General features: G+C 40.8%; 1 protein-coding gene across 1 annotated transcript in view; it reads right to left on the bottom strand.

Moving 5' to 3' along the window:
- Nucleotides 1-16,884, bottom strand: part of bicc1a (BicC family RNA binding protein 1a) — a 68,062-nt gene that overhangs the window by 12,971 nt on the left and 38,207 nt on the right. The window contains exons 6-9 of the mRNA XM_086171885.1: nucleotides 15,378-15,431; nucleotides 11,208-11,390; nucleotides 4,563-4,814; nucleotides 2,840-2,971 (exon numbers count right to left, since the gene is read on the bottom strand). Of these exons, the coding sequence (XP_086028011.1) occupies nucleotides 2,840-2,971; nucleotides 4,563-4,814; nucleotides 11,208-11,390; nucleotides 15,378-15,431 (621 nt within the window). The remainder of the gene's footprint in view (nucleotides 1-2,839; nucleotides 2,972-4,562; nucleotides 4,815-11,207; nucleotides 11,391-15,377; nucleotides 15,432-16,884) is intronic.

Below are 16,884 nucleotides of genomic sequence, written 5' to 3' on the forward strand. Positions count from 1 at the left end.
GAAACAAGGAGATGTGGGAGCAAACGGAAAGAGATTCTTAATCATTTGCAAAACATACCATATCTCACTCCTCGATAGAAGCGAGAACATGAGGAGAGAGTACACACACGAAAATTTTTAAAACTAATTTCACAATGTATGGAAATCAATTATTAGAGTGTGTCTCCAGAAGATAACGCAAACATTTTGCCCTTTCTATAATATTTGAGTAAAATCTGGTATCAGTCTTTGTTTCTTTGGAGTTTCTCAATTTTTTTCCTCCCTGAAACTTTGAAAATACACTCTCCAAACATCAGGTGCGTAAATGTAAATGTCACATTTGATATTTGATCGGCTCATAGGCGTGGTGTACTATTAATTCCTAATGACGCTGGAATTGGAGCTCCCACTGCTAAAACAAGGCAAAGAGCAATCCTAAAAATCAAACTAGGCTACAAAACTGATATGGGCTTTGCAGACCGCAAACATGAGTCAGCTTTAGGAAAAAAAAAAGAAAAGTTTTCTCACTGGCAGGTAATATTCACCTGCGGGTGTACAAATGTGGGTCAGTCCGATATCCCACCCTTAATGTGCACACCTTCAACCAGGGAAAGTCTATACAAAAGGTCTAAGGCGGGATTGATGGCTTAATTATATTTGGCTGGATATAGGGGGAGATAAGTGATTATGAGGATGTAATATATAACGCATTAATGAAAATTACCGTTGACATTGTTTCCAGCTATGCTGATGTTTACAATTTACTAATCAAATCTTCAACAGACTGTGGCCGATAATTCAGCTCATCTTCAACCCGCAAAGCTCAGACAAACTTCAAAAGAGCAGGCCATATAGGATCACTTCATATTGCTCGTGTCTGACTTGACATCGTGCCGGCGTCCAACAGCGATCCGGCCATCCATCTGCTCCATGTGTCACGCTTTTTATCTGTCCACAGAACCGCCCCGCTCTCGAAATCAAATTTGGGTGAAATCGTACGTCATGTTGCAGAGCCCTTTTGTCCTCTCAGAGTCCAGAAATCATAAATTATTATAGCTTAAATAGCATCTGAATCCATGTTTTTGACATATTTTACATTAGGTAATGGAGCAACTTCTTAACTGGGCAAATCTTTAAACACGGTGCTAATAACTAAACCCCACATCCTTCCTTGGTACACCAAAGTATCATGTTGTTTACAGTTGAAATCAATGCAATGAAACAATTAAAAGGTCAGACTTCTCAATTTTCTAATAATTACTCATGCAGTGTATATTTTCCACATTACCAGAAAAATGCCCTTCATGAACATCAATAAAAAAAAAAATGAATGTGCATACAAATCATGTTGCCAGAGCTGCGACTTAGAAAAATAGATTGTAATCACGAGCAGTCTCTCCTAACCCACACAGCCTCCTTTATACATCTGCCAAAGTGCCGGGAGCAGAGAGGCAATGGCACGCATTTGGACGGGCCTTTTGAATTATTGCTGTCACCTCATTAAAATGTTTAAGTGAAGGGTTCTTAAGGGGATCTGGGCTGGGTCACTATTTACTCTGGCATCTCCCAACCAGTCACCACAGGCTTGTCTGGATTGGGCATTGAGCCTTGGCTCAAGGAGGGACAGGGGCACCTGGAGAGGACAGTGGGACTGGGCCAAATGGTGAATTATGAGAAATCATTATGCATGGTTAAAAAAAAAGGAAAAAAAAAAAAAAAAATCAAAGTTAACTTAACTTAACACAGGGCCACTGCGATTTCTGTTAGATATTTTTGAGATGATCGATATTGCTGTATGTTTTACAAAAAGGCACCCAAGGCAGGGTTTTCTATAAGACAATGGTGTGTTCCTCTATAACCCATGCAGATCGAGCAACTCATTTTTCAGTGAGTGAAAAAAAAAACACGATGATCAAGTGTGTCTACTGATCAGGTGAAACACGTTCGCTCCTCAGAGGACGTCAGAAAAGGCTGCGATTTCTTACTCTGTGGAAATCAATTTGCCAAAATTGTTCTCGAGGGTAATATAGCATGACTGCCCTGGCTCGGGGTGATGTTTTTTTTCCTTTTCATCAAACAGGAGTAAAACGGTGAGGTCAGGGTGAAATGTGTCCCTCTGAATTGGTTCCATGTTTGGATTTAAGCAGGAAAAGTCGTTTAAAAACCCTTTGATGGCGATGTTTTTAATGCACATCGCCTGATCGACTCATTACACCTTTCCAAGTTTGAAATATGCGCTTATGTTTCTGTACACACAGGGGAGCCACCAAAATCTGCAAACATGGGTTTATATATATATGTTGAAAAAAGCATTTTTGTGAAACGTTCAAATATTGGTCTGTATACCGAAACATAAAACAAGCACTACAATCAGCACAACTAAGAATGCAATCCTCCAATATGAGGATGAAATAAACGAGTTGGACATGCTTTTATGCTGTTTTTAGTTGTTCTTTTTTTTTTGCACAGATTAGGCACTTAAAATATTATTGTTGCAGCCAACGCCTCATGTATTTCCAAATGGTGGCTTATTAGATTGTGTGGAGAGCCTTGCAGTCTCCTTTTTCCCACATGTCTGTAATTGAGGCCCTTAATCTGATGTACATTTTCTTTTCAAAGTAATGAAAACAACGATGTGTGACATAAGTCAAATTCTGTCATTTAGACACAGGCCATTTAGTGCAGCATTATAAAGCAAGAAGCTGTTAGTCTGACAGCTGCAGTTGTTAAGCTTTGTTTTTCTCTCTCACAGTTCCAGTCAACCTGGCAGCAAGAGCTACGAACATTTAAAGCCTAATTAGACAAATTAAAAATCAACGAAAAAATATTTTTGTGTGCTGTGTTAATCTTGGACTCGTACCTTGCTGGGCTGTTTTGGCTTGGGCTTAATGCTGATGAAGACATCCAGTTGCTCCATTAGTGCTGTGATACATTGGGGCTCCACCTCGACGTCCTCTTTAATGTCAAACATTAGTACCAATGGCAAGCAGCCCTGCGGAAACACAAGTATTTCACTAGCATTCTTTTGTTAGGCTCAGCCTGCAGACGTTGACCGTAATATGTTATATTGGCGTACTTGTAGGACTATATGAAAACCAATCCAGTAAATACAGGATGCACTGCAGGATTTATCCCATAAAAAGACACCGAGATTCCGCCAAGAGCAATTTGTTTTGCATGATCACTGCCGCAAGCCCCACAGACATCTACATCTATATTTTGAGCCCAACACTGGACTGCATTCCTATTGTGATTGGGTGTAATTAGCAGCAGAGTTTAGACCCACGCTGGCCCTGACAGGCCCGAGATTAGAGCCATAATCTAAGGTCTGGCTGCAAAAAGACAAATCACACAGTAGCCTCCTGAAAGAGGGACAATCGTTTATGTTCACTCTTACTTCTACTTTAGGACCTACTCCCCTACAGCTGCTTCGACGCTTTGTTTTGCTCAAAACCTCTTCCTGCATCCTTTGTTTTCGATGTTTTCCCCCATCCCGCCCTTCTCACCTTCATACCCCTTTCGCCCTCGCAAGCACAAATGCCAAGAAGCTGTCGCCCATGCGATCCCGTTTACAAATCGAGACAAAAGTCATGTTTAGTCATTGCAACAAAGTTTGCCATTTGCTAAATGCCTTCGGGGGCCAAATAGCAGACCGCAGACAAAGGGAAGGCAGCTCTGGCAGAAAGCGCTGCCCTGCATTACGGGTCTCCAAACAGAGAGCCAAAGCTGTTTACAGCTGAGAAGTCTCATATCCACCAGCTCAGCAGAAGCATTTAGCCAATAGTAACTGACAACCATCACATTTACACATTTTTTAAACAGTCTGCTGATTATATTACTGAGTAAATCTGATAAGAGTTGCCCGAATAGTCGTAGGCAACAGGACAAGAATGACCACAGAGCATTTTGAACCAACAGACATTAAAATCTCCCAGCCCAAAACCCCACCAATACTAAATGTGCTGACCTTGGAATTATGAACAGGGTTGACATTCCCGTGTATGCCAGCCAAACCATTACCATTAGCACCAATAAGGATAATCTGTTTATGGACAGAACAAGGCAAGCTGATGCAAATATGTGTCCAACTTACATGCAGGTATGTGGCAGCTATAAATCACGTTGACTAACCCCGAGTGGCCTACGGATTGTTGTTTAACAGACACGGACATTTTGGCGGCGTGAACGAGGCCAAGCGAAGCCCTCAAAGGTTAAATAAAACCCACTAAGCAATCATGGTTAACTTCTTAGAGCTCAATCTGAAACACCAGCACATACCAAGGTGATGGTAACTGTTGACATCTATTATAGCGACCACACAGAATACAGATTCTGTGTGTCTGTGAGTCTGTATATATATATATATATATATATATATATATATATATATATATATATATATATATATATATACACATACACACATACACACATATATACATATATATATATATATATATATATCATAGGAATACATTTTTGATGCCAACCTACGGCCATAAAAACAAACCACAGACATTTTAAAGTAATGCGCTGCAATCAGCAGATGTCTGAAGACAAACAAACGCATGCAAAATACACACCATGAGGTACTGTCTTGCCAGGCAGACTGATTCTATGGTGCCCTGAATGTAGACTGTGGATTTCTTTTGGGGGCTGTTGGGATCAGGGAAGTGGATCTGGGCTCCTGTTCTCTGGGTGATGTGCTTGATGTTGCTGCCGTTCCGTCCCTTCATGAAAAGGTGATGTTGAGGCGCGATGTCCAAATGGGTGGTGACTGAGATGGTACTTGCAAGGCTACCAGCCAGATGCTCCAACAGCAAGGCTGTACCTCTCTGGGAAAGCAGAAAGTTAAATAGAGGGAATAAGATAATCATCTAAAACGGGTCCTAGCGGTGTACAATGACATGTGTTGACGTATTGTTAAGTTCTCGTGTATTTTTCACTCGCACTGTTCCTTGATGTTACTCATTGTCATTGTCTTTTTTTATTGTCCTGTCGTCTGCCTTTCTATTTATATTTATACTCCTATTCATATTCATTTTTTTTTTCTCATTATAGCTGCTACGCTGCGGTGACAAAGGATTTTCCCCTATGGGGATCAATAAAGTTTATCTTATCTTATTAAGACAACATTGGAGACATATTTTGAGATCACAGTTACATCTAAATTTATGTTTATTAAGAAAAAAATGATTTATGGAGCTTTTTCTTTCAAAGGGGGAAAGGCCAAGAGGGAAAGCCATTGCATGGGAACAAATATTTTGTGTCTTGTGTTAAAATGAAATACTTCATTCTTAAACAAATGTCTCCATACAATGTGGTCAGACACACTAGTAACAAAGAATTCACCTTCACATTGCTAAATTATATTAAGTACCATTGTTTAAATGTTGTTTTCTCAAGTCAGACACAATGACCACATATGCTGGATTAAATCATTTTGTGCCACTAATGCTATAACCATAGTATACATAGATTCTTTCGGGTTGTTCATTGCGGTGGCTTAGAATAGTTTTATTTAACCAATGGTCCACATTTGAATACCATTTGAAGGAAAATTGCAGTAGGAAAACAATTATGGTATGATTAATTGAATATCCTGTCAGCAGCAAGTCAACATTCATATCTACTGAGCATTGATGAAAATCTTTCGATCTAGATTCAGACGCATGCCATCGACAAGGATCGGCGCTCATGGCGCAGCTCAGGAGCAAATAAAACATCATTTAAACTGAATGTAATGATGTTGCACAATGCTCCCAAGAACAACTCCCATTTGAAATGAAATCACAAAGATATGACACACTTTGTTTTTAAAGAAAACAGAAAAAAAAAACACAAAAGCAAATGTATTTTGACTTCGGTCCATACCGCGTTATAAAGCAGTCTGTTAGCGATGAGTGCAATGGAGCCGTGTTGCCCATTTTTCCCAGAGTGTTTTCTGTAGGACTAATGGAAACTATTGTATTTTCCAATGCAGCTGTTGGCCCGTTCAACAGACTAATCCAGCACTGTCTTTCTGCTTTGCTTCTGCAAGCCATCACTTGGCCTACGAAAGTAAGTCATTTCCAGTGTGCAACGGGAATCCATATACTGTGGCCAACATAACAATAATCCGCGGCGGTTTTGGCAATCTTCGAAGGTGTTCCAAAGGTCCCACACCCCCACAAAATATAGTACACATTTTCCCCTAATCCCTTAGCTTTCATCTGGTTTCTCGACCGACCCCTCTGACCTGTGGCACACACATTTGGGGCTGAAATGTAACATGCATGCACACATTTACGGCACATTGCACAGCCAAGGTTCCCTTTGGCGTGCCGGGTATAATGGTGAGCGCAGGCATAGATTGATGCAAGAGTATACTGTAGACGCATCAAATGACAAATGTCAAATGAGCTCCATATTGTTAACAGGCTGTGGTGGAAAAAAGAGTTAGTGGGTATAATTTTTTGGCAGATATGATGGGAAAACTCCGTGTCTGTCTGTTATGGACTACGACTCAGTTGCCAGTTAAGGATTTGTATCTGTGTGATTGTATTTGTGTGTGCACACACAATTTGTTTAATTGTACAGATGCTGTAGAGTGGAAAGATGGGAAGAAAGCACACTTGAAATGAAAATAGTTAAATTTTGTGATTGGAGTATGGACCAAGTCAGAATAGGAGTGGGCAGTAACATCTCCCCGCAGCAGAGGGCTGAACCAGCAGTTATCCGGTTCACACCACCAAACTTCTTTCAGCACTCTCTTGGCTTTGTGGTGCTGAAAGGCAGTAAGTCGGTTTACATAAGAAAATTCAGCAACGTTGACTGTGTTGGTGGGCCTCGATACATTACAGTTTGGAAAATCTCCCTGGGTTTGCGGCCCACAATGTAAAAGGGTGGAGAATACTTGGCCTATTAACTAAAATATTATTACTCGGAAATGAGTGACAAGAGTGAGCAGGTCAGGCTTCAGCAAGGGTTGTTTATATTGGGTTTGGTCACCTATATATCATCTTATGACACCAAAACACTGGGAGAGGGTATATATACACATATGCAGTGGTCCCTTAAGATACAAATTTAATTTGTTCCAGAAGTGGGTTCGTATGTTAATTTTTTTCGTATCTTAAATGAACTCTCCCCAACTAAAAATTACAAAAAAACAAATTAATTCATTTTTTGTTTTTTTTTATGATCGCACTGTGATACATATTGACGCGCAATATCAGCCATATGTACACCACGTTCATGCTTTGCTATAATTTTGTGCTGAATTTCCATAGAAAGCATCTTCTTTCTGGGTTCACTGCTTGCCTTACCACTTGCTTTCTTAGGGCCCATGGTGATTATAAAAAATACACACAACAAACACAAAGACATAAAATTATGCCACACAAGAGATAGGAACACGACACAAGATATGCGTAATGTACGAACTATCCGGACAAAGTGGCCATGGGATGCTTGAAGCTGTAGGGCGTTCTTCAAGGGGGGAGCAGCGAGCAATGTCAATTCAAAGATGCAGCGGCATCATGAAGCGTATTCTAGTTGTGGGAGCTCGCTTGATGCATACCGCGTGAATTTTGAATTTTGATTTTCTTTGAATCATGATTTTTTTTGCGTAATTCAAGGAAAAAAAGTTTCTCAAATCACGCTGTGTATCTTAAAAACTGAGAGTAGGGACTTTGAATGTCAGGACTATGACAGGAAAAGGTAGAGAGTTGGTTGACATGATGCAGAGAAGGAGGGTGGAGCTACAGTGTGTCCAGGAGACCAGGTGGAAAAGTAGTAAGGCGAGAAGCTTTAAGTTGTACTATCATTGTACTGACAGAAAGAGAAATGGAGTAGGAGTTATCTTGAAGGAGGAGTTTATTAGGAATGTTCTGGAGGTGAAAAGAATGTCAGATAGACTTATAAGTCTGAAACTGGAAATTAAAGGTGTGATGCTCAATGTTGTTAGTGGCAGGTGGGATGTGAGTTTGAGGAGAAGGAGAAGTTCTGGAATAAATAAGATGAAGTGATGTAGAATATCCCCAGGGATGAGAGAGCGGTAATTGGTGCAGACTTCAATTGGCATGTTGGTAGAGGGGATGATGAAGTGATCGGCAGATTTGGTATACAGGATAGGAACACAGAGGGACAGATGGTGGTAGAGGGTGGAAAGGGCTGAAGTGAACACTTTTAGGAGCATAGGGTGACTTATAAGAGCGGGGGTAAGAGCACGCAGGTAGACTACATCTTGAAGAGACGAGGTAATGGGCAAGAGATCAGTGACTGCAAAGTAGTTCTAGGTGGGAGTGTGGTCAGAAAGCATAGGATGATGGTTTGTACAATGACTCGGGAGACAGGGAAGATCAAGAGGACAAAGGCAGAGCAGAGGACAAAGTGGTGGAAGCTGAAAAGGGAGGAGTGTTGTATGGTTTTCAGGGAGGAGTTGAGAAAGGCTGTGGGTCATCTGGGAGAGCTTCCAGATGATTGGACAACTACAGCGAATGTTATCAGGGAGACAGGTAGGAGAGTACTTGGTGTGTCATCTGGAAGGAAAGTAGATAAGGAGACTTGGTGGTGGAATGAGGGAGTGCAGGAGTATATACAGATAAAGCAGTTAGCAAAGAAGAAGTGGGACACTGAGGGGACTGAAAAGAACAGACAGGAGTACAGGGAGATACAGTGTAAGGTAAAGGATAGAGGTAGCAAAGGCAAAACAAAGGGCGTACCATGACTTGCATGCTCGGTTGGACAGTAAAGAGGGATACAGGTTCACGAAACAGAGAGATAGAAATGGAAAGGATGTACAACAGGTCCGGGTGATTAAGGATAGAGAGGGAAATGTATTGACAGATGCTAGAAGAGTGATGGGAAGATGGAAAGAGTGCTTTGAAGAGCTGATCAATGAGGAAAATGAAAGGAATGAAAGGCAAGGGTTAGAAGGGTAGAAGAGGTGACTATTGTAGACCACAAAGTAAGAGAGACTAGTAAAAGTGAAGTGAGGACGGTATTGAAGAGGACAAAGAGTGGAAAGGCAGTTGGTCCTGATGATATATCTGTGGAGGTGTGGAAGTGTCTAAGAGAGGCAGTGTTTCTGACTAGATTTTTCTACAGGATCTTTGAGAGTGAGAAGATGCCTGAAGAATGGAGACGAAGTGTGATGGTGCTCATTTTTAAGAATAAGGGGGATATGCAGAATTACGGCAACTACAGAGGGATATAGTTGATGAGCCATACAATGAAGTAATAGGAAAAAATAGTGGAAACTAGACTGAGTGCAGAAGTCAGCATTTGTGAACAGCAGTATGGCTTCATGCCTAGAAAGAGTACTACAGATGCAGTATTTGCTTTGAGAATTGTGTTTTTGTAGACCTAGAAAAAGCATATGACAAGGTGCCAAGGGAAGAACTCTGGAATTATATGGGGAAGTCTGGAGTGGCAGAGAAGTATTTTAGACTGGTGCAAGGCATGTATGCTAGCTGTGAGACAGTGGTGCAGTGTGCTGTAGGGGTAACAGAGAAGTTCAAGGTGGAGGTGGGACTTCATCGGGGATCAGCTCTGAGCCCCTTCTTGTTTGCAGTGGTGATGGACAGGCTGACAGATGAGGTTAAGACAGGAATCTCCTTAAACCATAATGTTTGCAGATGACATGATCCGTAGTGACCGCAGAGAACAGGTTGAGGAAAATTTAGAGAGGTGGAGGTATGCTCTGGAAAGGAGAGGAATGAAGGTTAGTTGCAGAAAGACAGAGTATACATGTGTGAATAAGAGGAACCTGGATGGAACGGTGAGGCTACAGGTAGTGGAGATCAAGAAGTTGGAGGATTTCAGGTACTTGGGGTCAACAGTCCAGAGAAGCGGAAAGTGTGGAAAAGAGGTGAAGAGACGGGTTCAAGCAGGAATGGGTGGAGAAAAGTATAAGGGGTACTATGCGATAGAAGACTACCGTCCAGAATGAAAGGAAAGGTGTACAAGACAGTGGTGAGACCAGTGATGCTGTATGGCCTAGAAACAGTTACAATGACAAAAAGACAGGAGGCAGAGCGAGAGGTCAGAGATGACAGACTGAGATGGTTTGGTCATGTACAGAGGAGGGATGGTGAATATATTGGCAGCCTGATGGTGGAATTGGGGCTTCCAGGCAGGAGGTCTCGAGGAAGACCAAAGAGAAGATTTATGGACGTTGTGGTGAGAGAGGATATGCAGGTAGTTGGTGTGAGAGAGGAGGATACAGAGAAGATGGTTAGATGGAGAGGGTTTGCTGTAGTGACCCCTGAAGGAAAAAGCCGAAAGGAGAAGATACATATATACATACATACACATAGACACAAACACACACACACACACATATATATATATGTATATATATATATATATATATACATGTATATATATTAACATACATAAATATTTAGATACAAACACACACACACACACACACACACATATACATATATATACAAAACTTTTTTTTTTTTTAAATGTATTATCTTCATAGTTTTTACATCCATACATAAATTTCCCTTTTGTGAAATGGAAAATTCAATGATGATAAATATTATCGAGGGCAGTTTGAGCGGTCTATCTGTACTTTGCTGACTTTCTTACAGATTAGCCAGCCCCTAAAGTATAGCTGCTTTCAGTGTTAATTAACCGAAAATCAAAACAACCAGTTTTATTGATAAATTTAAATTGTAATTGTGCATTGGAAAATCTGAGTCATAAAAGGCTTATTAGAAAAAAAAAATCAACAATATTAGGTAGCACTGTGAAGTTGTCTTAACTATTTTTCATTTTCTGTGAAATCTTTACTTTGAGCCATGGAGTTTTGTAAAGAATGAGCTATGTAAGTACTATAAATAGATAAATAAGCTGATGATGAACAATCATGCTTAACATGGCAACAGGGGTGAGCGAGCAAAGTTGGTCAACGGGGTCTCCTCTAACTAAGTAAACTAAAAGTGACTTTCAAAAAATCCACTTCATCCCTACTTTAAGGTCTTATTGGATTCATGAGAATCAAGTTGGATTTCTACAAGATGTATTCACACAGCCGAGAAGCCCTGGAGAGGTTTTCATTGAAGAAAAGTAATGCTGTCAACAAAGCAACATTTTCTGAGAAAATAAAACTAATCAGATTTTTTTTTGCCGATATTTGAGAGTCAGACATAAAGCATCAGAGGTTTGAAAAAGAGCTGAAACGAGTTAGTCATTTCCGACTCGGTGGCTCCCGAGATCCAATATGGCCTCACCTTGACAGCGTTGGCGTTATTCTGAGAGCCGCGGACGACGCCCGTGGCCCTGTACAGCCGGGTTGGGGGCTTAAAGGAGACTGTGAGGTTGTAGGTCTGCGAGATGGCCTGCACGTTGGGGGAGCTGGGGTCCGACTGCATGATTGCCGGAAGCTCGAAAGACAGGACTAGAGGGAGCAGCTCCTGTGAGTATTATGGGTGGACAGTGAGGAAGGGGTGGGGGAGTAAAACAATAGCAATTAAGTTGTGATCATATTCACGTCATCATATTGTCATGACGACAACTAATGGCTGCAAGTTGTGCTTGGCGTGAATAATACCTGCAATAGAAAAGTAGGTGATGTATATAGAGGTCATTTATGTGTGTGTAACAGACAATGAGAGGGCATTTTGACTATTTGGAGATTTCACAGGAGCAGAAGAAACCCCCAATTTCTTAAAAGGGAGGAATTGTGTGAATTGATCCAAGCATTGGAGTGAGGGACAGCTGGACACACAAAACTGTCAACTCAAATGCATCCCAAGCTTTGGAAGCTGTGCCAGAAACAAAAGAGATGCCCCTAGTATATTAAAAATACATAAGTATATTGTGGCAGTGTCACTTGGGAGACTGATTTAAACATTATGGGTTTGAAACTACAAAATAATGTTATGAGAAACCCTTGCGGTTTTTGGCTGTTCATTCTCACACATTAATTTTCGAGACGTTGACACAAACCACAGGAGCGGCAGCAGACATGGGCTCTTGTTGTTTGTATCCGAGCAGTCAAATGACACAGAATGCAGAAGGGAAAGCCTCAATTAATGCACACACACACACACACACACACACACATACACACACACACACAAGGAGAGAAGGGATGGAAACACACCCATACACAGAAGAAGTAAGGGAATGTATACATATGCACTCACAATGAACAAACACTCATGCAGATGTGCGCACACACACACGTGCACACAAAGCACACACACACGCACGCACAGAGAGTAATCCAAACACTGACTGTTGGGCAGAGCGCCACTATGGTTTTGGCTTCTAGTGAAGGGCAAGCAACATGAATTGCTCTGACCAAAGAAATGCGTCCCTGATCAGTCCCATATGCGCTCGGTCTTACATTTATATCACGTTTCAGCACACTCTCTCTCTCTCTCTCTCTGAGGGTTCGACAAATTTAGGTCAGCACTGAGGGAAATGCAAGAGAGGACAAGCAGAACAGCAGGAGTCAAGCAATGAATGAAGAATGGTCTGATTTTTGTGGCTGAGCTGACCTCAGCTTTTTTGTTCCTTCCCCCCCAAATTTTTTTTTTTACCTGGGTAATATGTGCTTCACATGTATTCTGTTTGAAGGTGTCATAAAAAAAAAAAAAAAGTCTCATTTCCACCAATAGAAGGGAGAGTGGCGTGCAGAAAAGTGAAAATATCTTTGAGGTAAAGCAATTGGCAAGACCTTTCATCACCTGCCTGTCAACCTGTGAATGCTTCTTGAAATCCCCTGACAGTTCATTACCTTAACAACCAACTTGTTGCAGACGCAAAACAGATCTCCACCCCCAGAATGCCACAGCGGTACAGTGGACTCCACGGCACATAGTGAGAGTCTGAATGTTTAAAGGACATTTACTGTATCAGTACTGGAACTCAAAGGGGAATTAAAGTGGATGTGCTCTTTAGGGCCCCCGCTTAATATTTGACTGGTGACCTCCGAAATTTAGCACAATGAAAAAGAAAAAAAAAAAAGTTTTTGCATTTAAATGGAAAAATTAAAACTTCTCAGCCCCAGAATGCTGTGAAAGCACCTGCAACTCAGACATTTTTTGAACGATTCCCTTATCTATGTAATGAGCATGTTGCCTTAACTGCCTTTTTGCTTCCATCTGCAGTAGCCCACATTGAACAAAGCAGCATTTCTGCATTTCACAATGCTTTTTATTTGTTTTTTTTTTATACATTTAATTGAATATTAACTGTAACTTTGAAACATCAACTTTCTTCATTGGGCTAGATTTATTATGGGACTTTTAAATTGCTTATCAACTCATTGCATTTTGTGTAGTTTACTCCTGGAATACCATTTCCGGGTAGACTGACATTGGGATCCAATAGATGCTTTCACATAGCTGTACGATGTTAAGTAGATAGCTGACATGGACACAAATGTGGGTCTGATGTGTGAAAGGAAATATTAAATCCTAAAGTAATGATGCAAATATTTCCCATGTCAAGTGCAAAAAATGCGAGCGGATATTTTTCCAAATTTTCCCATCAGTGACTTCTGAATATTTCACGTAAAGATGCAAAGTCCTTGCTTATTTCCATTTTTTTATTTTTTTTTAGAAAAACAAAGTTGTGTCTGGAATCATTTGTGGGTTTTTTTGTGTTTAAGATAATTTGGTTCCTGGTGCTGGCTAACAATATGGTTTCTCTGAGAAGCTTGAGGAATGTAACTCTATATGAATTGTCCTGCCGGAAAGTGTACAGACTGGGCAGCGTGGTGGTACATGTGGTTAGCACTCCCACCTCACAGCAAGGCTACAACTTTCTGTGTGGAGTTTGCATGTTCTCTTTGTTTTCTCTGGGATCTCAAGTTTCCTTAACCAGTTGAAAAAGGTTAACTGAAGGCTAATTTGTCTGTAGGTTCAAATGGTTGTGCGTCTCTGTATGTAGCCTTGTGACCAACTGGCGGTTGACCTCCTGTATTTGGCCGATCCCAAACACTGGGAAGGAAACACCGAAAAACAAAACTCTGAGGTGAGGAGTTCTACCGGGTTGTACATATGGGTCAATGGAATACCTTGTTGGTTTTCCACTATAATTTGACTTCTATTTTTTTTTTTTTTTACAATGTCACATAGAGAGAACCCTTGGTTTTATCCCTGTTGTTGTCTTAGTCCGTTTCAGTGTCTCTTTTATTTATATTCATATTTATTGTTATTGAGCTGTTGTGACAAATGAATTTCCCCAATTGGGATCAGTAAAGTAGTATCATCTTTATCTTATCTTTATTGTCCTCATGCAGAAGTTTCCTTCAGCTTTCTTAACACTCACGCCTGAAATCAATCGAATTATTCAACCAACTCTTTGGGAATATGTAATCAGCAGCACTTTTACGGAAAAGCATCCAATGTACCCGAATGGAGTGAAATTCTGTCTGCTTCCAATCACAAGAAGCCGAGTTGACGGCGACCAGATTTGATCCACCCTCCTCATCTGCTGACTGCGTGCCACGGTGGAAAAAAAAATCTTCGGTGGTTCTCAACAGCTTATATTATAAAATCCTTGGTACAACAGTGGTACAGTGAGCTTCGATTATTATTTTTTCACCCATAGCAAGAAAGTGTATGAAGTGGCCTGCGGCTTGGTTCTTGTGAAAATAACCATTAAGCAGAAGAGGTATGGGTAAGTATATGCTGACATGTGCTAACACACACTGCACAAAGCATGACCTTCTCTTTCTCTTCTCATCACATATTTCACGCACTCAGTCCCTCACACACACGTTTCGCAGACTTGTTAGTTTTGGTCAAGCCATCCTGGAGGAATGTGTTCCCTCTGTAGACAATCGTTGCAGTATTGAAATACGGAAAATGTTCCGGGATGTAACAGTTCATACGAGCACAGTGCCCCCCCACCTCGTCCCGTGGAGAACCGGGGCTCGGGGGTCAGGCTTCCAGTCAGACTGAAAGTGATACCGAAGATAGACAAGAGGCTAGGAAATAGGCTGGAGTTGGGCTTGCCAAAGGCTCCAAGGCCAATGCTTTTACTGTATTCTACAATTGGCCCGAGGAAGCGGTTTGGGAATAGGTTAAGGGATCGCGGTTGCGGCTCTGAGAATTGCTGAAACTGTGAAATGGATGATCGGTGCACCTGCCAGCCAATCAGAAAAGAAAAAAAAGACATTAAGATGTTGAAAACCCATTGCCGAGTCAGAGAGCGCAGCTTTGTATCGGTCCCAAGATACCTTCGACTGTCACTCGCTGGTCCCATGAACATCCAGCAGTGAAAAACGACTTCTGTTTCAATGATCAATGATTTGTTACATAATATCTGTTAAAATAATGCATCCAGAGACTGTAAATGTAAGAGACGACAGAAGACAACTGATTCTCATAAGTCATGGGTTTGGAGTGTACCTTTAAAACAGAAAAAGCAGAGTTCCAACTCACCCTTATTTTTACTCGAGCTGCTTCCACGCCTCCTGGCTGCCCTGCAATGGAAACCTGTTTGTAATAAAGAAAAAAAAAAAAAAAAAAAGAATAAATAAAAAGAAAAAAATAACAACACGTAATCTATTTTCCATCCCAGTCCAAGACAAATAAAGGCTCAAATCATGGCATGCAGCTGCACTTAACTTCAGTGTCAAATACCAAAATCTGGTTCAAGTACAAAACAAAAAGTCCTGATCTAAAATGAAACCTAGTTTAATTTGTCGTACATTTCCAGTCAATGTTTCATATTCATGAGTACATTCATTAGGGCCGCCACTCTTAATTCATGTTTAATGCCCTATTGAGTTAAATGTAGATTTTCCACAGAGGATGGAAGCACTCCTCTGAAAGTACAGACAAGGCCACACAGCACCAGGCTTACACACTGTTCAACTATTTTTTTTAATCATATTTCTAAATTTAAATATTATATGGTAAAGCCAAGTGTTGTAAAATAGATGGAGCATACTTGGGAGATAATGTGAGCCACAATGAGAAGGAATGACAAAATGCCACTCGATTCCCTTCCGCCATCATCTACTTGCTCATCTGAACTGTACGTGCCAGTACACTCTGTTTCTAAAAAGGCTTTCATGATTCAGTCAAAAGCTTTTGGAAATAGAAAAAAAAAAAAAACAGTGTCGCCTTGGGTATTTAAAAAAAAAAAGGACAAAAGGCAAAAGAAAAACTGCTTTCAAATTCTAAGCTTATCCTTGCATCATTTGTGAGAGAATACGAGGGGAGGGTTGACTGTTTGTGTAAAATGGCTGGTTGAGCTCAGAAAAGGAGGAAAAAAATACGTTTGCCCGTCAAGTATATTCATACACAGGTGCCTTGAGGGTTGAAAGCCATGCCTGGCAGTGCCCTCTCCTGAACTCCCTCCTGGATTCTAGCGATTCCAGCCAAAACACACCAGCTTCCTCCCGGCTCGCCAATCCAAACAGCAAACTCTCCGCAACCTGTCTGAAAAACCGTGACACTTGACGCCCGGACGCGTGCATACTTCAGATCAAAAAGAAGTTACTCTACCACTGAAGTATTTGCAAACTATGGCCTGAGCTACTCCTGACATATATCAAATGAGGGAGTGCACTACATGGAGACAGCTAATGCAGTATATTTTGATTTCATGTTTTAAATGCCCTGAATATAATTTCAGAGCGGTGTGGGGTCCTACATATATCGAATAATTCTTTAGGATAATGACTTAAAAAAAAAAAAAAGGTTTATTATAAAGGTAATAATAAAAAGGTATTATTATTATTTGGTTCATAACAAACCAAATAATGATACAAATATGTTTTTCCCCAGTCTTTTTAAATCAGTTCTGTTGGTGGACCTGCAGGCTAATTACAAAATGTATTTATACAAAGTTGAGGAATCTCCATACCCTTGGTTAGTAATAAATCACATCTTGAAATCAAGCCGGACAGAATCAGATCAGAATATCTTCACAATAACTACA

The sequence above is a fragment of the Fistularia commersonii genome, chromosome 2 (genome assembly GCF_037954325.1).
Source record: "Fistularia commersonii isolate RoL2024-O1a breed Wild chromosome 2, RoL_Fcom_v1.0, whole genome shotgun sequence".
Classification (NCBI taxonomy): Eukaryota; Metazoa; Chordata; class Actinopteri; order Syngnathiformes; family Fistulariidae; genus Fistularia; species Fistularia commersonii.